The sequence below is a fragment of the Alosa pseudoharengus genome, unplaced genomic scaffold (genome assembly GCF_046254945.1).
Source record: "Alosa pseudoharengus isolate Yale_2024_CS ecotype anadromous, Long Island Sound unplaced genomic scaffold, YU_APseudo_1.1 YU_APseudo_1.1_scf_6, whole genome shotgun sequence".
Lineage (NCBI taxonomy): Eukaryota > Metazoa > Chordata > Actinopteri > Clupeiformes > Clupeidae > Alosa > Alosa pseudoharengus.
Genome location: NW_027468848.1, coordinates 30,728,331 through 30,752,428, shown reverse-complemented (window position 1 = coordinate 30,752,428; position 24,098 = coordinate 30,728,331). Strand labels below are relative to the sequence as shown.

At 42.7% G+C, this 24,098-nt stretch overlaps 1 protein-coding gene across 2 annotated transcripts; it reads right to left on the bottom strand.

The window, feature by feature from the left end:
* Window positions 1-499: 499 nt before the first annotated feature.
* On the bottom strand, window positions 500-22,609 carry rufy3 (RUN and FYVE domain containing 3). Of its 2 annotated transcripts, XM_076271163.1 has the most exons (18): window positions 22,135-22,609; window positions 11,299-11,472; window positions 10,898-11,015; window positions 10,658-10,759; window positions 10,216-10,339; window positions 8,119-8,183; window positions 7,935-8,000; window positions 7,727-7,796; window positions 7,476-7,559; window positions 7,127-7,210; window positions 6,703-6,870; window positions 6,181-6,278; window positions 3,635-3,754; window positions 2,707-2,842; window positions 2,288-2,364; window positions 2,124-2,157; window positions 1,894-1,971; window positions 500-1,434 (listed from the first exon to the last, which is right to left on the bottom strand). In XM_076271163.1, exons 1-18 carry the CDS (start codon window positions 22,394-22,396, stop codon window positions 1,291-1,293), a joined length of 2,004 nt encoding a protein of 667 aa, XP_076127278.1. In that variant the 5' UTR covers window positions 22,397-22,609; the 3' UTR covers window positions 500-1,290. The 2 variants fall into 2 exon arrangements, with proteins under 2 accessions (XP_076127278.1, XP_076127279.1); XM_076271164.1 differs by lacking the exon at window positions 2,124-2,157 and having other exon boundaries at window positions 1,299-1,434.
* Window positions 22,610-24,098: the final 1,489 nt, after the last annotated feature.

Below are 24,098 nucleotides of genomic sequence, written 5' to 3'. Positions count from 1 at the left end.
ACAGCTCTATAAAACTCTTAAAGCAAAAGTATGCAGGAACTGAACACTTTAGGTACAGTATGTGTTGCAAAGAAAACTAGTTTTGGTATTGTCTTCAAATTCAATTTGATTGCATCTTCCACAATATCACTCTGACACATCATTTCAACTAGTTACAAAAACCATGCAGAAATCAATCAAAAAACTCCCCCAACCAAATCTAAGTTAGCAAAGTTAGATTTAGTTAGACATGTAACAGTTTAGTTAACATGCTTTCATCGGTGCCAACTATGCTATTGTTGTGTTGTATGTGTATTGTTATGGTGTTTTGCATGTATTTAGATACAGTAATTAGCCTGGCTAGTTTAAACTCATTACTGCTGTTATACGTTTATAAGCACAGGCCAGATCAGCATAGTTGTAACACAATCGTTTGTAATAGTTAATATAAAAAGCACATAAATAATATTCATTGTTCAATCTCCTTTCATATGAGTACAATAACAACACACAAGACAACTCAAGATTTTAAAATTTTATTAAAACATCAAGTAAAATGCAACTTGTCAATCAGCTTCAGATCAACAAAGTATCAGTCTGTTTTGAAGGCGAAAGAAACAGTGTTCCTCCATGATGTCAGCATTCCATAATAAAAACAGCCCTGCACAGTTTGAGATGTAGTGATTCTGTTACAGGCTTAGGCCATCACAGTTTACAACAGTGCTACTCTTTCCAGAAAAAAGTAAAAAGATTTCTAAATCAATTCAACCATCATCTAGTTACAATAATTGCCATTCTGTTAGTCAAGCATGAAATATACTGCCAAACTATTAAGAACATACAAGAGCATAAAGGATAAGGGAGTTCAAAGAAACTGTTTCATACACAAGTCAAGTAATACAAGAACTGTATAAATCCACTTGGTGGACAACATCACTCATCACTTGCGACATGATACGATTAAGATGCAATGCAGATATGAATGTGTGCAGTGGAGTACTACTTCCCAAAGGCTTCTCACACACAGAGCACTTAAAAACAACAAAAGTATCCCTAAGCATCCCTTTCAAGAAGCAAATGTGACTGTAAAACATTACACATTAGACCAAAGTAATGATAATTTATATATATATTTTTTTTGGTTTAAAGATTGATACGGGAAAAAAAATGCCTTATTTCAAAAGTCCCATTTGAAGAGTCAAAAGTGCATCGCTCTGATATTCAGAATGATGAAATCTGTGATATGCACCATGTGTGTGTGTGTGTGTGTGTGTGTGTGTGTGTGAGAGTGTGTGTGTGTGTGTGAATGCCTCAGGGTGGGCTCGATGCGTACTGTTGCAAGAGCTGGGAGTAGCAGGAGTCGCAGACCTGTTCAGGGTTGATGGAGGAGGGCAGGGGTAACTCGTTGGCCAGGCAGCTCTCGCAGAAGAGCCCTCTGCAGTTCTTGCACTGCTTCTGCAAAGGAGACCCAAGAGGGTGTGGGTCAGCAGTGACCAAATACACTTCAACATCACACTTGAGATTAGAATCAGTTAGCGTAGGTCAAAACCTGCAGAAGGTGAAAAAGACTTGGGATCAAAAACCATCCAAATTTCTTTGTCTGACCCTTACAATACAGCTAAGTAAGTTTTAGAGTTTGTGGAAGTAGTGTTGGGTTACCTAACCTAAGCAGCACTTCAGTGTTTGCTAGGATTATAGCCTCGTTTGCAGCATTTATTTACTGTATATTTATTTCGATCATATATTTTTTACAATTGTTGCCCTCTGCAGCTTCAAACCCGTCGGACTGTAAATGTCTTTCAAAACAAGGCAATAAACCAACAACCATTAGCGATTAGTCAATATATTAACATTAACACCAGTGAAAAGATGGCAGGGAACTATTTCACCTCGGCAGCCAGGTCACTTCTATACCTTGGTCCTGGTCAAGGAGTCTTCTTTTTCACACATTGTGCAGATGAAGGGCTCAAGGTCCTCGAATAAGGACTGTTCCTAGAACAGAGACAACGGAGGAAGGCTAAGAGAAGAGCCTACGCAGTAACATTGACTGAGATAGATGTGATTATCTGAGCAATGCATTAGTAATGATTGACACTGTTAGTGGAGTGTGAATAGTTGGAAATATTAGTATAAACCTTAACTACCTGCACATCCTCTTCCTCATTTTGTGATAGGGACCTCAAACACAAGAAAGGACACACAGCTTAGATGTCAAGAAAGTGTCAGGAATCCCTCAACAAATTAAAATCAAAGAAGCCAACAAATAAAGAGGGGCTGAAAAAGATGCTAAACTGCACTTCATACATACAAGCTGGAACTGAGACTTGATTTCTCCTCCAGCACAGTGCGTAGAGTGTCATTCTCTTTTCTGACCGACTCCAGCTCCTGTGGAAGGCAAGGCATACGCATAATAGATAGTGCAGGATGGACATCAAGTGGGGATACACTGTAAGGGGACTGAAGGCAAGGCCACTTTATTTATATAGCACATTCACAGGGGTAATTCAATGTGCTTAACATAAACAAAAGCAAAGAGTAATAGTACATAAAAGGGGGAATAGTTTAAAAAAATAGTTTAAGTAAATACATAAATACATAAAATAGAATAATTAAAAGACAGAGTGTTAAACAACTTCTGATTACTAGAAGAAAGGAAAATGAAAGAAGAGGAGGGAGGGGGTTGACATGGATTTGAAAGGTAAAGAGTCCTCCGGAGTGGATCTTTACCTTTCTTATGTCCTCCACCTGCTGCCTGCTGTCTTTGTTAGAGGCCACGGAGCTCCTCTTGTCCCCCGAGCCGTTGTCATGGTGCTGGCCTCCACGAGGCTCCCTCTGCCTCTTCAGCTCTCCCTCCAAGCTGGATCTAGAGAACACGCACACACTGAGTATACTGCAAAACAGCGAGCACATTCCCTTTGCAGCAATTCACTAAATTGTCAGTATGCCTAGAACATATTTAATATCTTTTTTCACAATAATGTCCATGTGTGTAATTTTCATGCCAATATTTTATTTTGGTTACACACCTTTTGTTAAATACCCCTTTTTTAATTATTGAAAGTAAGAGTGTAATAATGTACAAGAGTCTAAATGAAAATGAAATACGACAGACAGATCCCATTACCCCAAGCCCATACCCTCCCCTCCTCACTCACCCAGTCTGCCCAGCCTCCCCTCCAAGAGAGGTCTTTGCCGTTGTTAAATATGTACATTTAAGGCACAGAGATGGGGGGGGGGGGGGGGGGGGGTGAGTGGGTCTTCATCAACTCTTTCCAGAGAATTTTTTTTTTACAGAGACAAACCAGCTAATACACCAGAGGGCGCAGTAGAGCAGAGAAATTCCCCTAACAGAGACCTCCCTCTAGTGGCCATGTGACAACACAAACCCATGACCGATCATGTCTGTGCCAGGTGGTGTTGTGTACATGCATACATAAGTCATTACTATTTATGCTATTAGTGACAACTTATTCAAACATGTGACTGCCTGACAGCAACAGATCGGCCAAATCAAGCTCTGGCCCTTCCTTCTGGGAAAACACCGACTGTATGCAAGGTTTCCTGTATGTGTGGTGTGTCGTGTGTGTGTGTGTGTGTGTGTGGTGTGTGTGGTGTGTGTGTGTGTGTGTGTTTAAAACAGAGACAGGAAACCTACTTCTGCTTCCTTAGCTGTTCTAGCTCCTCCTGCAAGCTCTCAATCTTGTCCCCGAACTCCTGCTTGAAGAGGCGGTTGGCCTCCTCCGCCAGGTCCCTCTGCCGCTCCGCCTGCTTGGATCTGGGGTTGAGCCAGATGAACGGGTGGTAAAGTAAAAAGTGAAATAAAAACAAAAGAAAACAAAAACAAAAACAAAAGAAAAATGCATGGTAGGGAGAATACTACACAACATAACTGAATGAATGCGTAAGGTATGAAGAAGTCATGGCAGGAGATAGCTTGAAAGAAAGGAAGAAATTGACAGACTTTGGGAATAAGACAAGTACGCCAGAGTGTTTTGATTTATTTGTTTTATTATGCTATTCTTTTGTTTTTTTGAAACTACAGTTTTACATCTATGTTTAGTCCACATAAAAGTTTAATGGTTCCTATATGTTGCAAGCAACTCCATCCAAACTGACTTTCATAGAAACCATAAAGCCTTTTCTTTTTTTATTTGGACAGCTCTGGACACGTCCTGCAGCTCTGTGGCTCGTGAGTCATCCTCGGTTTCTGCTTCCCTCTCTTCTCTCCTTCCCCTCTCTTCTGTTCTCCCCATCTCTCTCTTTCTCTCTGACTCTTTCACTTTTCTCTCTCAAATTCCATCTTTCTCTCTCTCCATCAACATCTGTCTGCAGGTCTTAACACTTCATGTACAGATGAGGTGATTTCAGGCACATGATTCTCAACCAAAATAGGTCGCCACAACCTCAATTTCCTCAAAAGTATGTAATTTCATTATCGTCAATCAAGTAACACGCTTAGCTCTGGGACGCGCTAGGTCTGCCGCACTCTACACCTAAACCAAACACGGCAGCGCTCCAACTAGCGGCTCAATAGCACCTTCTTCAGGTTCACTTCACTTGGAATGATGGGTACTGTAGTCTGAAATCATAAAGGCAAGCGCTAACATGATGTCCAGCAGCAGCACAAACTGTGTATTGGAGCCTATGGAGAAATATGATCTGAAATTGCGACGACACCGATCGACCGATTAAGGTTGAATCTCTGCAGGGCCAATTCAAAATCGTTCATTCGCCAGGATTAGGTAAAACAAAAACAAGCCCAATGCTGAATAGGATATATATGGGGAAAAAAAAAAATATATAAAAAAAACTCAAAGCTTATCTCACAACACCTTTTGTTAGCGGGCGCTTTGTACGAATGGGGAGAGAGAGAACAGGGGATTACACATTTGGTATTCATTGCCATTATTTCAAACCCATGAACCTCCAACTGTTCACTGTAGCCTCGCCCCCGGATCAACAGAAACTGGGCCTATACGCCTGGTCTGCAGCCATGCTGTTCCACGGATGAAGCGCAATCACTGCTACGCTAAGTGCTCTGCTCAATCTCAGAGAAACAGCAGTACAGAGACTACAGGAGCCCGTTCAGATTACAATAATAAAAGCAGATGCAGCTGGACAGACTAGTCCGCAGAGGAGAATGTACATTGGAGTCCATTTGTAAAACAAAAAGTAACCGCGACAGATTGTTTTCTTGTTTGTTATATCTTGAAAATGAAAGAAAAAACTACCTAGTTGATTCTACGGTATATTGTGCAAGACTGGAAATGAAAATATCAAAACGGAAGGTCAGATCTTGTTTTGTATACGCAACGGGCGACTCGGGGGAGGCCTATTGGGGCTTTTGGAGCAGTTTCCCTGCGTTGGAGCTAAGACTCCTGGCCTGCTTCGCCATGTCTTTCTCACTGGTCACGAAAACAAATGAACGAGAGGGAGGGAAAAAAGGCAGAAAAATAAGTGATGACAGAAATGGAAATGAAGAGAAAGAAAGGATAAAATAATGAAAGACAGAGAAAAGAAGAGACCGTTATTGCAAGTAACTCAGACCCCTGTTTTGAAGAGGGGATAAGGAAGCTTAGGGAGATTTGAAACACGAGGAGAGAAAAAAATGTCAATCAGATTTCTGAGTCCATGTAGTCACATGAAAAGAGCATGACAGCTGTGGTACAGGGGATATGTATGGGGCCCGGCGGAGCTAATGCCCCACGGAGATCTCCCCTCCTAATGTCCTTGGGAATACGCTTTTCATTTGTACTGAAATTCCTACTGAATGCATTCATGGGTGTGTAAATGTTATTCATGGATATTCTAACGAGATTTTACAGTGTAATGCATTCGCAGACCTACACGTATCACAACACTAGCAAAAGTTTTCCTTGCTTTTGCATTGCAAGCAAAAAGCAAAAAAAAATGTCTCTGTCAATACACGCAGACGGCATACAGAGGTGCGTTATCACTCAAGTATGACTGAGTCTGAGTTAGCTAACCAACTCTAATGCTCATGATTCAAATCACACCTTTTGAGTGCAAACGCTGATATCTGATCAGAATTTGTACTCTTAATGAGGAGTGCTGGGATTTAAACAGCATGTTCCCAAGGCTACCAGACCGGTCTCTCACACCAAAGCAATTAATGAAATGTGAGCTAGCTAGCATGTTTTGGGGAGCAGGACTGGGTCAGGGAAAAGGTGGGGCTCCTACCTGGTCTCCAGCTGTTTGATGGTGCCGGCCATCTGGTTGGTCTTCTCCTCCAGGCGACTGATGATCTCGGTCTTCTGTTTGGAGCCGGACTCTGCACTCTGCGGACACAGAGCAGCAGTCTGCCAATTAGCATGGAACAGGCATGTCCTTTATGGCTCATCTGCATCTGATTTAGGACAAGAGTCCCCAGTTCCATGGAAGCTGGCAGTACAGGAGTTGATCTGCCTACAGTTGTTATTTGCATGGTACATTTTTTATTAATTAATTTATTTTTGCCGAGAATAATACCTAAAATGCAGTTTTGATGTTTGCAGTAATGTCTCTCCTAACATTGGTGGTAAATCAGAGCTGAATTTGCTTCAATTTGATTTGTGTTTTCCAGTGATACATATTGTTTGTTGACTTGTTCACATGAATTTATACAGTAGGCTCTTGTATGATGGAAGGCATGTCATATGTAACAACGGACAGTGAACGTGATCATGGTTTCAGCGCGGTTTGTGGTTGGTGTCCGGCCCCCACCTGCGACTTGTGCTGCAGCTCGTGGTTGAGCGTCCGCAGGTCATCCAGCTGCTGGCGAAGCTCCACCAGGGCGTCGTGCTTCTCGCAGATGTCCTTCTCCAGCATCTTCATGGACAGCTCCATCTCCTGCTTCATGCCGATCTGCACCTCCAGCTCCCTCTCCACATCCTGCACAGGTGGACAAGGCAAACACACAGCCATCCCCGGTTATACCACATTACTGCTACCGTTTTGTTTTGGTTTGTTTGGAGGGGGGGGGGGGGGGGTGGCCTCTTAGAATATGACCTCAAACCAGTTTGGGAATGAGGAACTTGTTTTCAGTCATTCAGACACTGAGCCAAGACAATCAATAGCAATCACATGCCCAAAGCAAAATGAAGAGAACCAAAGTGGCAACTATGTTCAAGGAAAAATAACAAATTACCAGTCTTAGTTGGGTTTCCTCCTTGAGCTGCTTGCGAGCTTCCCCCAGCACCTGGCCCTCTGCACTGCCATCCGCTCTGGGGACCTGGGAACACAACTCACTCATGATCACACGCCCCATAAACACATAAACCAGCATAACTGGTTATAAAAGTCCATAAGGCAGTTTCTATTTTGCAAGGAAAACTAGAAGATCAAGTATTTTAGTGCATATCTTTTGGCTAAATAGCCTTCAGCGTTTCTAGATTTTGCATTCAAGGGATAACATGTTATCTGAGTTAGCTGAGCATGTTGTTAGCTGAGTATTTTTTATGGTGCAATGGTAGTGGTGTATGAGACTTCATGAGAACCTTGTCTGCAGGATAGAAGCCCTCGATCTTGATCCGCTCCACTTCCTCTTGTAAGGTGATCACACGATTATTTGCTACCGCCAACTAAAAATATTGCAATAAAAACAAATAACAAAAAATGTCACAACTAACCTCACAACAAAGACCACAAGCAATGTAAGAGACTAAGTCGTACATTTCCTGAGCAGAACAGTTATAGGCCTGAAAATGCCCTTTGGGATGTTGAGAAATTTGTTTGAAGCCTGACCAACCTCTTCTGTGAGTTTGGAGTTGGACTTCTCCAAGGCGTCTACTTTGGCCTGGAGGTTGTTGACTGACGCACTGCACATTAAGAGGAAACAAGTTACTTGACTGATAAATGTTTAATCATCGCTCTTAAACACAAACACACACACACACACACAAAACTGATGTGAGAATAACCAGTGAGTGAGTTTCACAGGAGAACTGATCTCCTACCTTAGATGTCTGTTCAGCTCCTCCACATAATTCTTCTGGTCTAGAATGGCTGTTATTTGCCCATCACTGTGACGTCACAAATCACAAACAAAAAAAAGAACTCAAATGTGAAATCACTTACTTGGCGCCCTAGGTAATTGTTTAATTACAGATTAGAAGTTTCCGGAGTCTGAGACACACTCACCCTTCTGTGCTCTTACTACTGTGGCCGCCATCCTTCAGATACATTGAGAAATCTATAACCCCCACCTAAGGAGTAAGCAAGACAAGGAGATGGATGGACCTATAAAACCAACCATCGAGACATTTGAATCTATACCTGCCTCAATGATTTCTAGCTAATACTTATGCCACCTAGAACACTACAAATGTGCATTTTTCCTGTATTCTTGTGAGAGTACACAGATAAGTTTTGTTTGTAGTCAACAAGCTGCATTCTTCATGAACCATTAGTATATGAAGTGATTGGCTTTGCAAAAACAACAGGTTGGCGTACTGCATGTTGCCTCAAAAACTGCTACCTACCAAATAAATAGATAACTTAGGGCTATATTTTGGGGCACCAGCGCATGGCGTACAGTTCGTTTTTCAGTCGCGCGAAGTTGAATTCGGTATTTTGCACCTTTATTTTTTAAGCATTGTGCCCAGGGGTGTGGCAATTAACAACCTAGGGCGGGCCCTGGCGCGTTGTCTAAAAATCGCTATCATACACCACCTAAACCTGGTCAGAAGTCAATGGCGAGTTGTTCATATGCTATTTTAAGAGCGCATGTCAACAGTCATATTGGCAGGTGCACGCACCATCCTTCTATCATTCATGAACGCACACCAGCGCACGTCCATGCAAAGCATTACAAATTGCACGATTACAATGGGAAACATAATTAGAATAAAGATATTACGAAATACTGTACATCTCATGATGAGTAGTTATTCACCATCATTTGCAAATTGGTAATGACGGTTAAAAGTGATTAGGGGAGAGGCGAGAGACACGTATGGAGCACAGCTGAAGAAGCACTGTCACGAGATATAAGCAACTCCTCTGCAGGATAAATGTTGTTTTATTCAGTCATTTGAGCAACATTAGGGTAAGTGTTGCTTTTTCCAGCCTATGTTTTCGATGGTAACCCATTGTCAATCAATAGTGAAAGTAACTGCATATAACTGTCTTGTCGTTGACTGACTCCTTGGTGAAGTTAGTTTCACTTTGCCAATGAGTTCAAATAATAGACGAGTGCAAATGCATGAAGGCTATGCTAAGTTTTAGTAAAGCATGGTTTAACAATGACTATTCCATACGGTCTCGCAAGCAGCCTCCTTCAAATGCGCCGTTGAATGCCAAAATACCGATGCATTTATTTGACATATCGCGCGTTGCGCCGTTAAAGGGAATGACAGATGTCATTCTCATTGGTTTAAAATGATGTTACGCCCCAAACACACCCATATGACTGATTAAAAGACCTAGGAACACCTTGTTACGCCATGCGCTCCACTTTTGAGGACGAAAACCCTCCCAATGTGAACTGGACATCCTACTAAATTTGAATAGACTTTTGACGAGTGACGATGCACTTTAGAATGTCATGATAGGGCCCTTAATCTGGCATTTTTTTTAAAAGATCTGTTTATGGTTTAGCAATTTTTTATTCAGAAATAACAGACCACTGAGACACTTAACAATCACTGCAATTTTGTACTATTCCCATTTCCTGCTGGAAAGGATGCTAATAAAATAACATGGGGGGGGGGGTTGAAGACCTATCTTGCCATCTTGGATAACTTGCACTACTCCACTTGTACACTTGCACACTTTGCACACTTTACACACTTTGCACACTTTGCAACTTGTTGTTGTTGTCCTGTTGTCCTGAAAACACAACACACTTCTGCTGCTCTTACATAACTTGCACCACTATGCCACTTGCTTACTTAGGTCAAACAGAACTACCTCAGCCATTTATTGGCCTGACTTTTGCACTATTATATTGACTGTCTATGCACAATTGCACAATTTCAACCCAATTTTGCTGGTCTTATTTCTTCATTGTATGTGCCTTCTTATTTACTTTTTATTGTTTACTGAATGTTATGTTTGTCTGTGGACTTAATTGGTAAAATATGTCTTGTCTCCACCGTGGGATAGTGGGAAACGTAATTTCGATCTCTTTGTACGTCTTGGCATGTGAAGAAATTGACAATAAAGCAGACTTTGACTTGGGGGTGTGGGTGGGTTGGTGGTGGGGGGGTGTTGAAGACCTTTGGTCATATTCCTTACCTGTGAGTCCAGATCTTCTCCCTTCATGCAGAGGTTGGCGTCGATCACGTTCAAGCCCACCAGCAGCCCAGCGATCACTGCTCCTTCCTCCTCCATCATCAGAGCATTGGCCTCATAGAACTCACTGGAGTGGGGAGAAGTCAAAGTCCAACTAGTTACACAGTCTGTCACTCATTACAGAGACTTCACTTTTGCACAACCATTCTTGACCTTCTTCACAACCAGGGAATAGTTAAATATAGCACGCAACTATGTGATATTGCTAACATTTTCTGTAATTAACTCCAAGTACAAAGGTAAACAGACTTTGATATAACCCTGCATATAGCTGAGCAGCTTTAGCTCAATGGGACTCACCTCACATGGTGATAGAGAAAGAAATTAAGAAAGAAAGAAAGAAAGAAAGAAAAGAAAACTGTTCCAGTGCCGTGGCATCTCTCACCTTAGCAGGTCCTTCCTGTTGATGATGGTCTTCATGTAGTCAGACAGCTTCTTCTGCATGAGGGCCAGCCTTAGCCAAGCGCGCCCTCTGCCCAGTGGGGTCCTGCAGGCAGGCATGGACATCTCAGTTCCCCCACACTAAGCAGTAATTAGACAGGAGAGGGGGACGATGTGCCCCCAGCTCCCGCACTAGGACTCATTTTGTACTGCAGCAGAGCTGAGATGTGATAGTGTGGCTTACTTGAGTCCAGGCAGGTCTTTCACGCTGGCTGTGATTTCTCCAGCTTCAGGTGTCAGCTTCTCCACCAGCTCCAGCGGACCCCAAAATGACTTGTTCTGTCCCAGGAAGGTCTTCTTACCTAAGGGAGGACAGGAGAGAACTTCTCAGTACTTCTTTGAATATGTATACTTCACATGTATGTTGCTTTGGATAAAAGCATATGTTAGGTAAACATAAACATACACCTAGCCCCAATCTTTATTATAGTTAGGTCTTTTAAGGCATTTTAAGATCTTTTGAAAATAATTTTGACCAATGTCACCAAAGCCAAGATACTGGTACTTCCATGACAACTGAAATCAAGTAAGACATTACGATAGGCACAAATTAATAAAACCAAACAAATCTCCTGTTCCACATACTTTTAAGTCCATGTTTGAGGCAGTGCTCCATCACCACAAAGAACTGCTGGAGCGGGGCGTAGTCGGAGTCCAACGTCCGACCCAGGTTTAACGCCGACTCAATCAGGCCCTTGATGCTCAGCTTAGCCATGTTCATCAGGTTGAGCCTCTCGATGGCGATAGGGTCCTTGGGATCTGTGGACCACAGGCGAGACAGTTCAACAATGCATTCGTCCCCATGGAAACGGAGTTGTTAACAATCTTGATGCTTACTCTGGGAGGGGGGACAACGCACACATGCAGATTTAAATCAGGCAGGCATATTTGGAGAGCCTGCAGCAGAAAGAAATTCATGACAACTGCCAGGGGACATGGCTAGCATGGTGATTCATTCGCACAGCACTACTCCAGCCTAGAAAGCTGAGCCAAATAACATGAGAGTATTGCAGCTCATTAAAATGATATGAAAGCTCTAATACCAATGTGGAGGGATGTATTACCAACAGGCTTCACAAAGACGTATTAAAAGCAAGCTGCTATCCCTCAGAGATATTTCAGTTTAAAAAATAAATAAAAGTCTAAGCCCTTGACAAATAAAGTAGGCTAACAAAATCAGCTCTGCAAGTATCTGGTGTTAGCAGATGTCTAACTAATCATATTAATTAACTGTGACTGGATAGACTCAGTTTTACTGTTAAATTAAATCTACTAAGCATTCTAGATAAAGGCACAAAGTGTACAGCTACTCATAATGAACACAGTTACACATTCCCTCAAGTGTTGTTTTAGCTGCACAGGACTCCCATTCACACATATTGCACTCACACCTAACAGCAAGGCACAGCTGATTACTACATAGGCTAGTAAATGATCACAATGACTGATGAATGAGGGATGATTTCCGTTGAGACAAGTGCGGACTGGGTCCTACAGCAAACATTGTAGCCAGTGTGAGGAGTGAGGAGGGAGAGACAACACTGTTGGTATATTCCTAGAGATCAGTTGGTAGAGCAAGATGCTAAAACACCAATGTTGGTTCAAATCCGACTGGAGGATACTGGTTCAAACCAATCCAAGATAACCTATAAGCTTGTTTCGCCTGTACTGCTAGTTGCTTTACATGAAAGTGGCTTTTAAACAAATAAATATGAAACTAACCTACGCCACAACTTTCATGAAAGTGGAATTCTGTGGATTTATGTAAAAGCACCAGGGGAGTAAAACCCAAGCCTGTCTGGGTCTCTAATGAACCCTCCACTGTGTGTTTACACGCTGCATAAAACACCCTCATTACTTCCCCTGGAAGCGAGGAGGTGGCAGAACAGCAGGGATGCAGCTCTCATCACATCCCAGCGCTCCTCCTCTACCAGAGGCCGTGGTGTGAGAGAGAACCAGCTCCCGTCTGATCATCAGGGAGAGGATAGGAGCTGGTTTGGAGAAGGGGAAGGCCTAATCGCTGAGACAAAGGCGACACCAGTGCAAACAAAGAGGGTTTCCGAGGAACCAACATGGTAGATATGGTCCTGTAAATGGTAAGTTTATTTCTACACAACAATACATAGGCTAGAACTTGTAGTGTTAATGGCCAACTCAGCATAATCCACAGTGGTGAATCCATTCATAAAAAAACATGGAATATACTTGTCTATCTATCTATCTAAGCTAACACTAACACATAAATTCAATTGTCCCCTAAAGAAAGTCACGTGCAACGGAGGAGGCAGGGCGTGGGCAGATCGGACATGAGCATGGAGGATGACCGCAGTGCCAAGACACGACCACATGCCACTCCCAGCCACTGAAGCCAAAAGGACAGAATGCTGGGATGAACAGGGGAAAAGAAAAACGAATGAAAATGAATACAAAAAGAGGACTGTGAAAATGGAGAGGGGTAAATGGGAGACTCAGAATGTGGCATATGGAGGCTGTGACAGCAGCAAGGTCGCCTAGGGAGAGTGTGCATGGGAGTCTGTGTGTGTGTGTGTGTGTGTACGTGTGTGTGTGTACGCATGTGTGTGTGTGTGTAGCACGGCCATGCAGGGACACGATCCGAGTCCTCCTTCAGCAGGTGGGTTGAAATGGGGGCGGAGCTCTGTCGGGGGCCGGAACAGGGCGGGGCGGATGCTGGCCATACGCACCTTTAAACTCATCAAGCAAGCGCATTTGTTCCACCAAATCTGTGAAATCCTCCCATGAGTCTTTGCAACGGGCAATGAGAGAAAAGAAAAGGAAAAGGGAAGACAGGACAAAACAAGAACGTGTCATGCATATTATGAGTGGAAATTAAAAAGAAACCTCGATAAGAAAAGAAAGATGCAATCCAATGACATTTTATTTAGTGCAAGACCAGATACTTCTCATAATCTCATGCAATTCTATTCAACTTGGTTATGCAGGCCTTGAAGCCAAGCCCAAATGAAATGTTCTTAACATCTGAATGACAATTGTGCTCACAACGATGTCTTTTATAGTCCATTCCATTGGATGACTTATTTGCCATTTCAGATTGTCAACTTCCAACCCAATTCTAAATGGATTTACGTTTATGAGGCCCATTCTCCATTTTAGCAGTGCTATTCTTCCCTGCCACTTGCTCCAATCCCTAAGAACAAAGGATAGGTAGTGGCACTACAAACACTCAATCCTGTGTCTCAGTGCAGCAGTGCCCATCTTATCTCACTTCCTCAGTGGTATGTTAAGAACAGATGTGTCTAGACTGTCTATCCCTCTTTCTCTGACCAAACATTGAAAGGGGAAAAAAACAAGGATAAAACCACATGTCATTGTACATCACTCCATACCTTAACCAATGGTAGACAAGGCTGGGGTGGAGTGGATCATTATTTTATTACACTACCAACAAGACTGAATTGCAGACTTGAGTTCAAAGCTCTCTATAGAACACCATAAACCACCATAAAATAACCTGGAAACTGCCAAAGAGATGAAACCTTAGGGCCTAACCTTCCGATTATTTTACATGTCCACTGAATGAAAGGGGTAGGTTCCTGTGAAAGCAGTTCACAAGAAATGCTTGTTTACAGCATCCCGAGCTGTGCTATAGAAGACTAGCCTATTTCCTGTCTAAACCCAGCATATTTCATTACAACAAAATCAATTTACTGTAAAAGTTCTCCAATGGCAATATGACATCGACTGGGACTGACAAAGGCATGCAAAAGGAGCTGAGGTGCCCAGGAGCCCAAAAGAAGGCTTAATAAAAATGTGTGTGGTCAAAATCAAATAGCTTTCGTCACTGGATTACTGGTAGGCCACTATGATGTGCAAGGTAGTCAACCACTCCCTTAGATGCCCAAAACACCCCAAGATTCTGTGGAGGAAAGTCAAGAACCATCTAGGCCTACTTCCTATTCGAGCACTTTTACTTTGTGTGTCACATGGCCTACACAGTGCTTGAGGGATCAAGCACTCAAGAGACACCCATCTTCAGATCCTCCCTGATTCAGTATGTGTTCCACTGAAACCATTTTCACTTTTCTTCCCAATCTTAAAATGCCAGCAGATCCTGCCAAACATCAGTGCATTTGTTTATCAAGTCATCGGGCAACGGTCTGCCCTTTTAATCCCCCATCAAAGCCCACTGTAATAGAAAGGTGCTTTGATGAGTCAGGGGAGATGTTGAGTGGTCGGGGAGGGGAGTGGCTGAGGGACCTCACATGAAAGCAACCAGTGAGCAAACCACTAATGATGGCACCCATCTCTGAAGATTAATCTAAGGGGCCGTGCACACGACGCCGGTTTTTGTGAAACCGGTGAGGTTTTGTTAACGGTTAAGCCTTGCATGTACACGACGCCGTCAGTTTAGGAGACTGAAACCGGCTTCCCGAAGTGGGAACATTTGAAACCGCCGGGTAATTTTCGCCGTGTAGACGCCTGTAGGTGCGAAGCCGGCAACTTTATGACGACATAGCCCCACCTCTCAACTCAGCCACGGCACTCGACCTGTCAACCAAACCATTTATTTATCATATTAAAATGTTTTTCTTTCCACTGTCATGATTTATGTGCACAATGTAGCCTATCAGCCTTTAGTGGCTAAGTTAGAAGCACACGTTAGCTTAACTTAATTAAACATAAGCTTACTGCATGTTAGTGTTTTCTCCAGTGGTGCTCAGACCTAATGCAATGCGTAGGCTAAGCATTTGAAATTTCACATAGCAGTCACATACCTTGAAAATGAACTTTATTAGTTTAACAGTTGAATTAAAAAACCGAATTGTCTGTAGTCTCCTTATTTCATGTGACTGCTTAACCAGAGCACTTATTAGACATTACCACAAGGCAGAGCAGGATAATGACAGCTTTTTTTCGCTATAAAGGTAGGGCCTATGTTTTCTGTGCAGGGCTTATCAAGAGCAAGAACTCATGAGATCACCATCGTTTACAAACAGTTAAAGCAAGGGTCAGGGTAAAGGGTCAGGTTTTAACAGGAAAATTGTTTGTGACCTGTCCTGATGTTTAATGACCAGTTCCAGGAACAAAAATTACGCTATTACGCAGGATTTTAAATGCAATTTAATTTTTAAATTTCTTCAACTGAATTTAGTGTTCAGATTCTGTTAAGGCTAGTAAGGCCTTTCATCTATGCACCCAAGATAGGTATACTTAGTGTTGCAAAGCTTTGGGAATGCGGCACTTTTAGGGGGGGGAAAAACTACCTTGCTAGCACCGATTTAAAATCAGTTTTTCCCAGACATATCCCGCTGACAAAGTCACATCTAGCCATACGAGACATTAGTCAAGTCTATAGCAACCCCCCAACCCCTCCCCTACAAATAAAAGCACACAGACAACTGCTGACACTCCAGTCCCATACTGGCCTGTCTAACACTTCACCCGTCTACCAGGGAAGAGCCAAAGGGCCTCATCAGCATGGCTCTGGCTGAGAGGTGGACTCACCTCAAATGGCTGAGTCATGCATTTACTCTGGACACGGTGGCACTGGCCAGCACCAACAGTACAGGCATTCACTCCAACGCAGATTCAATAGCATTTATCCAAGCACAGTTAATGTACCAAAATTCATTATGAAGCTGCTTATCAACCACCACAGCCTTTGACATGTAGGTAGGACGTGATTTTTTTTTAATGCCCAAAAGATATACAGCTCAGTCTTGGATTGATCACAGACCTTATCCAACAACAAAAAAGATATGAATGATGCCTTCTACTACATCCATATGAATGCTATGTTCTGGAAGTAAAAATGAGGCTACACCACATTTCATCCTATCGAGCTTCTGCTTGCGGTGCTGTGCTAAGCTCTGACCTCACATGGACACTGGATCTATGCGCAACTCTCTTCCCCACCATTTCCTCCCTTGGCAAGCTGAAGGACAGCCCTCAGAACAGTGCCCTCTGGATAAGTGGTCACATCTCCATCTCCCCTTCTTATTGGCCACCTCAAGCTGACCCTTAAGCAGTCAATCACAGCCACAGGCTCCCTGGAGTGTTGTACGGCTGCCTTTGTTAGGGAAACGGCCACATCTGTGCCAGATCGGGCCCACAGCCGTGCCAGTGTCAGGTGCTATGTGGGATGGGCTTAGCCAAGCTAGGTGTATCAATTCTGATTGCAGGGACTGCATTAACCCCTCACCCTCAACATATAGTGCTGAAGTGATGACAATGATCACTCATGTACAGCTGTTGGTGTCCTGAGAGAGGAGGGTTGGTTTATGGATTGATGGAGGTTGGGGGAGGGTCTGAAACATACAGCTTGTGTCAGATTAATAATTAATGAAAAGAAAATAACTAGTTAAACTACCATTACTGTTATGATGAGAAATATTTGGATTAGGATACAGAATTCAGTGGAATTTTATAAAGCAAGATCAATTTCACATGGAGAGAAACATAATTTACAAGATAGAGGTTAGTGGCCTAAACATGTAATATACAGGATGATCAGAATGGCATGAAAGACAGAATTTGCCAAATGCAGAGCAGAGGAGGACACTCAGAAGTCAGGATAAGATTCTCAGTATTTCTCATCTGGAAAGACAGAGCTATTTGTCCACGTACCAGACCAGGGGACCAGAGGATCCTGAAATCTAATCTTGGTGAAAAAATTTCCTCTAATTTAGGCGTAATCACATTTCAAAATGAAGGGGACCAGTGCAACAAATAAGCAAAGGCCTTCATCTGTACTGCTGCCATTACTGTAGACTGGCTAAGCACTGAATCACCACAACATGTTAAACAAAAACTCAGCAGATGAGTGTGTTTGCTTGGAATGGTGACATTCTTCAAAATAGCTTATGGGGGAAAGGCTATGGACCAATTACTAGATAGCATAAAGGGAAGGTGACAGTTTAACTTCACAGTCTTGTTAAATGATAAATAAGGCACATTTACATGAACTAAATACAGATGCATTGTTTCCATGCATTTGCATTTGCAAAAGAGAAATGAACATACAGGGCTAACAGCTCCATTGTTGACACACCTCACTGACAAAAATGTGTCCCTCTACACAAATCATCTTCCTGCTTTCACAGGCAACACCCTAAGGGATGGAGGATGGTCGGCATGGCAATAGATGCACAGCTACTGGAAATGCTACAATGGAATAAAGAAATAATACTCTCAGACTTCCAGACACAAACGTGTGTGTGTGTGTGTGTGAGAGTGTGTGTGTGTGTCTGGATGCAAAATGCATGCGCAGAGCTCATAAGGAGGCTGCCACAAGAGCACCGCCCAACCTCAGTGAGGGCCTTGTGTCTGGCGCCTCATGCTACGGCTAACCCAGTCCCACCGACGCCGGGGGAGGCTGGAGCCTGGCCCTGCCTGGACATACCTTCGTGGGCCGGCTCGGGGTCGGGCGTGAGGGAGATGTCGTTGAGTTCGCGCAGACACAGCCATTCTCCGTCCACGGACACGCGGAAGTTGCAGAGGTAAATGGTCTCGCGGGCGGCCTGCGTGATCTTGTCGGTGGTGGGGGTTGGGGCGTCGCTCTGAGGCGTCAGGTCGGACATGATGATGACTCAGCTGATGCTACTATAACAACAACAACGCCACCGCCGCCACGGATTCCAGGAAAAGGTCCCCTCCTCGCTTGCTCACCCAAACCAAGCCCGGCACCTCTCCAAAAAAACAAGTGGGAAAAAAATCCAGAGAATAGCAGAAAATAAAGAAGTGTAGGAGCAGGAGGAGGAGGAGGGGGGGGAAGGAGGAAGGAGAGGAGAATTCTTTACGCTCTGCCTGTCGTCTCCAACAGCACCAGTGAATCAGCAGAGCGGAGGGAAAAAAACACGAGAGGAAAACAATGACCAACACAGGGAATGGATGGAGGAGGAGGAGGAGAAAAAAACAGGCAAACAGCAGGACTCAGATAGGGATGCTATTCTTCTTCAGATTCGGCTTGTGCTGTCTGCACCTCCCCCCTCTTCTCCTTGTCTTCGACTGCTGCTCCTACTGGTGTGCTCACGGGTGATGGTGGTGCTGCTGCTGCTGCTGTGGCTGTTCTCCTCTGGTGAATGAGCAAGTAGAAACCCCCGCGTGTGAAATAAAGGGCTTGCCCTGCCCCTCTCCCTCTCTCGCTCTGTCGTGTCTCAGCACAGAATGGGCCAACAGGGATTTGGGCGCTGTTCGCTGGGCTCCTCAGCGGCGCTACTGGAATCACACAGCCCTGTCTCTGCTCAGCACACTGACACACACACACACACAGAGTACGCACACACATGTATGGCTCCCTCCGCTACGGTTAATTGGATTGGCTAGCGATGCACGCAGGGTGGGTGTTGACCAAGATGGCTGCCTTAATGAGCAGGATGGTAGAGGGTCACGTGAGCAGATGGTGCAAGCGCAACGAAACAAACGTGTGTGTGTGTGTGTGTGTGTGTGTGTGTGTGTGTGTGTGTGTGTGTGTGTGTGTGTGTGTGTGTGTGTGTGTGGGGGGGGGGGGGTGTAGAGGGGAGGGAGTTAAAAGGCCCTCAAGATGCGCAGACCAGGCTCTATCCCTCTGCATCGAGCTTCGGCAGAACTGCCTGCGTATCCAGGAGGGCTAATCAGTGGCCGATTCAGGTCCTCTGGAGGGGAGAGACTGCAGTCTGTGTAAATGCTTGGCCAGAATGACGAAGATGAAGCTAAGCCACTATTTTATCATGAGATTTAGAATAAAAATGTGGCCCATATGAGTGACACTGGGTTGCTATTTTGTTTATTTATTACCTATTTTGGACACTAGCTTAGCTGTCTCAAACTCACACTGCTTCCTTTCAAATCCTACAGTAACACGATAAAAGGGAAGAATCAACAAAGAAGCTCAAAACTAAAAAGGGAATACATTCTGGGAGGTGTGCTGAAATCTATTTGTCAAGTACACCTTATCTATAAGCTAATCACAAATTACACTCAACACTTTAAATACAATAAGTGCATTTCTCGACAATTTCTTCAAACAGCACCACAAAAGTGACTACCAAAGCTTGTAACTGTCTCAAAATGTTTATTTTGTCGTCTCAATTAGTAACCAAAATAACTGTGTCAAAGAATATGTCCTGACCACCAAAATGAATGCTTGATATAGTTAGTAACTGAGACTGACAAAATACTTAGTTAGCCTAGTCATGTTTTATAAAATTACACTAGACCTATACCAGAGACTTTGGCTAGGCCTATGCCCAATTTTGCTACTGTATCTGTCATTTAGGCTGATTCATGGATTGAGAAACAAGCAGATGAACATAGACATTTCACTTCATTCAGAAAATAACTTTTCCACATAGCCTACAGGACAAAGTAGAAATCAACAATCTTTTAGTGCTTTCCCACAAACCATTCCCTGATGTTTTTTTGTTTTTTTAGTTTACATTGACACAAATTGTATTGAATTAATTACTACTGTTTTTACTCAGTAAATTTACTACTGAATTTGGAATGCTGCTTCTTACGAAACCCCTTCCATTCCTATGAATGAGATCCTTATGGATGATTTTAAAAGAAGGTAAAAGTGTGTTCTGCAAAGTCCAAAAGTTAAAACCATGACTGAACCCATTGTCTGATTACCTCACTTAACCGCATGTAAACAATAAAGGTTTGAATGACAAGTAATTTAGCAAACATTCCATACCACAACACCGATATTGATGAAAATTACGAGTTTAATCCATTTGCATATCAGCTTGTAGACAACTGGGCTTAGCAGATGTATTAGGGTGTAGCCTAATACTAAACAGCAGATGACTGTGCAAAAGTATAGCAAAATGTTCAAAAGAATGAGAAATCGCAGTGTTGATAAGTAAGTAGAAGTATATATACTCTTTTGATCCCATGAGGGAAATTTGGTCTCTGCATTTTTATCCCAATCTGTGAATTAGTGAAACACACTCAGCACACAGTGAACACACAGTGAGGTGAAGCACACACTATTCCCGGCGCAGTGAGGGGTTAGGTGCCTTGCTCAAGGGCACTTCAGCCGTACCTACTGGTCGGGGTTCAAACCGGCAACCCTCCGGTTACAAGTCCGAAGCGCTAACCAGTAGGCCACGGCTGCCCCCCATGATGTGCTGCCACGGCCGCGGCTGCCCCCCATGATGTGCTCAAATGACTAGATGATGTGGAGGTTGAACATTTCGAAAATTTTAATACCGATCTATGCAGTGCATGGATAGCCTATATTTTGCACAGTTGTACTTCACATAGGCCTAATGATGCTGTTTTGAAGATCATGAATGTGCACCATCTATGCAGACATAGAACATATGTCAAGGGCCATGACCCTAAGCCTAGTAATTTGCTTGCTCATAGCAGTTCTCTTTTTTTCCCCAACCCTTACTCACCTTTCACTTTCAGCAGCACCCTACCATATGGCAGAGAATGTCCGAAACCCATAAACACATCCAGCCTTAGAATCAACTTGTTAATTTCCTATGAACATAGAAATGGCATAAATAGGCCTACTCTGGGCTACTGGTATGTTAAGGTCACAGCACCTGACTAGCTCAAATGCACATTCCAAATAATGACAGTAACTGCACCTTTTTCTTCTGAACCCACTCTCTTCACCTACATATTCTACAGGTTTGTGTCATGTCTCTCTAGATGCACTGCTCCTTCTCAAGGTACAGTAGACTAATCATCAATGCACTGATGAAACAAAATCCCTTGACCAAGATGAATGTAATCATGCACCCAAGCAGCAAGCACATATTACATAACTGCAAGCAGAGCCAACAGCAGGACGAATGTGCACTGCAAGTCCCTTACAACGTCCCTGACACCACTATTAGTGACCCACCATCCAATGACGAAAACTCGACTCCATAATTCCATCAGTTGAAAACAGCTGATGTATAGCAAAGCAGGGTTGACGTTGGGTCTACAGCACTACTAATACACACGGAGACTGTCCTAGATGTGTATTTATAGCGTACTGTCTTGATTATTGTTGTGTGAGCGTGCCCTACTTATCTCCTAGCCTGCTGAGTAATCCCATCAGTGCTAAAGCATTGGGCATCAAAACGATAAAGATAAAGAGCCAACGAATTTTCCATTTCTTTATCATGAATCATTCTCTTAATGCTTATCAAACATTAAGTAGCCTACTTCATCCGAGGTGACGTCCAAACGCCGTTGGACATCTGTAGCATTCCCAGCAACCTGACACCCCAAAGATAATTGGGATAAAATCACTATGCCAGTGAAAGCTGTATTCCGTCATGTTGTTATGATCATTTACAGGATGAGTGGAAGTTGGTGTCATTGAGAGGACTCGCGTACCGAGGTTATGCAGTGTAAACAACATCTTAGCCTCTCTTGCAAAACAGCAAACCATAGCTAACCCCACAACAACGTAATTTATAGACACTATTATGCAAATAGGCCTACCACACTTACTTTTGGTCTTCTTTGTTCGTTCGATGTGAAAATCATATTGGACTGGTGTAACGTTAGGATTAGGCGACCCTTTTTTGAACTGAATGTTGGCAGCGCTTAAAGCCTCTTTAAAATATATCACCGATGTCGGCGAGAATGATTCTTCAGGACTACTGGTGCAATGTCCGTTATTTTCCTCTGAATGTCCACTTCCTAAATCCCCCAAAGTTTGGGAAACTTCTGAATCATCATTCCCCGACGGTTCAGTGGCATGGTCCGCCATCTTCAATTCAAATTCATGTGACTTTTGCGTCTCAGAAGCACGTCAACAACAAAATCACGGACATTCTCCCTCATTAATCAAACTGTCAAAAAAATGCAGATCTCTACATGTTTCAGAAAACGCATTTCTCTCCACTCCTACTGACCAGAGGTAGAAGCAATCTATCCATTCTCTCACAGAAAAGCTGCTTCCAAGCTGTGGCCCGTGATAGGGCGTGACGTGCGCAGACGAGTGTTTACCTTTACCACTACAATTAAAGTCGCAGTACCGAATATTTTGTTGACAGATATCTGCCAATTAATTTTTTTACGGTATGCAATGCATGTCACTCATTAATCAATGGCATTTGTTTACGACATTATTCTTGTTATTTAGCTTACTAAATCATTAATCATTAATAGCATAGCCTATCTTCGTCTGAATCAGGCATCTGATTTAACATCTGTCTGGGCTTAAGATTTTATCTAGGTCTCTGAGAAGTTTACATAGCCAACGTCTAATCAAACTAGATGTACCGCAGATCGGTACAAAATGTGAGAAAGTTTGTCAAATTGTATTAATTTCCTACTTTGTTCCTTTTTTGTGTGTTTGTAATTGAGTGTGTGCAGTGTGTGTATGTGTGTGTGTTTGTGTATGTAGGTGTGTTTGTGTGGGTGCATGTGTGTGAGGGTGTGTGTGTGTATGTGTGTTTATGTGTTTGTGTGCGTGTGTTTGTGTGCGTGTGCGTGCATGTGTAGTGTGCTATTCAACCACTTTACCAATAACCTAGCCCATCATAATAATGCATACAGAACTGGTTCCTTCCTTCAAAATACTGTAGGGGACTAGTGAATCACCATCATTTAACAATGTTAACAAACATCAGATGTAAAGTATATATATATGTATATACACAGTATTAGGGCGGTCCTTATTTTTAAAGTCTCCAATTATCATGCTCTTAACCCTTCAAATTGTTCCTTTATATAAGAAAGAAAATGCAGCTTGCCAATTTTTATGGCAGTAACATAATAATTACTGATAGCTCAATAGCTTTAAACTTTCTGAGATTTTGATGATTTTCGTAAAAACAGATCATTTGAATTGGTATTGTAACTGACTAGTAAAATTCCAAAAAAAATCTCCATAAAAGCATCTAATGCACCATATATTCCTAAATATGTATTTTAGATATATATTTTAGATACATGTCTCAGTTTACTTATTGTAGAAACTAAATCCAAATGAATCCATCCATGACCCGGTTTAGCAGTTTTACCTTTCCTGGTGGAATCAATACATATTTTTTATTAATGATCACTTTGGTTATTGTTTGGGTTTAGAGCACATTTTTTGGTCTTCATGAAAACATTCAAACAATTGTATCCACGGAACCCCAAATATGTGCCACAAAACTGCATTAGAAAAAGGCACCTCTTCTGCTACAATTTTGGAGATTTCCAAATACTGGGACAATGATCAATGATCAATAGTAGTTGCAACAATTGCACTTTCTCCTTCATATGGTGGAAGATCACCGACGGATCTATCCTGCAAAAAGTCAACACTGGCTGCTGAGCATCAGAAATGAAGCATTGTTGAAAACTTGCTGAGCTTTTTTTTTAGATTGTTGTCATTTTTGTCATGTCAGTGTTGCTCTGATTTCAATAAAATGTAGTTCATTTGCAGCAACTTTTAATATTACTTGCATATCACAATATAT

Bases quoted from the DNA above. Each gene is read 5' to 3' on its own strand.
- rufy3 (XM_076271163.1), bottom strand. From the start codon at position 22,396: ATGGCGGACCATGCCACTGAACCGTCGGGGAATGATGATTCAGAAGTT. The intron at 7,560-7,726 runs GTTGGTCAGGCT...CAATATTTTTAG, and splicing joins ACTCCAAACTCACAGAAGAG to TTGGCGGTAGCAAATAATCG. The intron at 2,158-2,287 runs GTATGTATGAAG...CTTGTGTTTGAG, and splicing joins TCAAGTCTCAGTTCCAGCTT to GTCCCTATCACAAAATGAGG.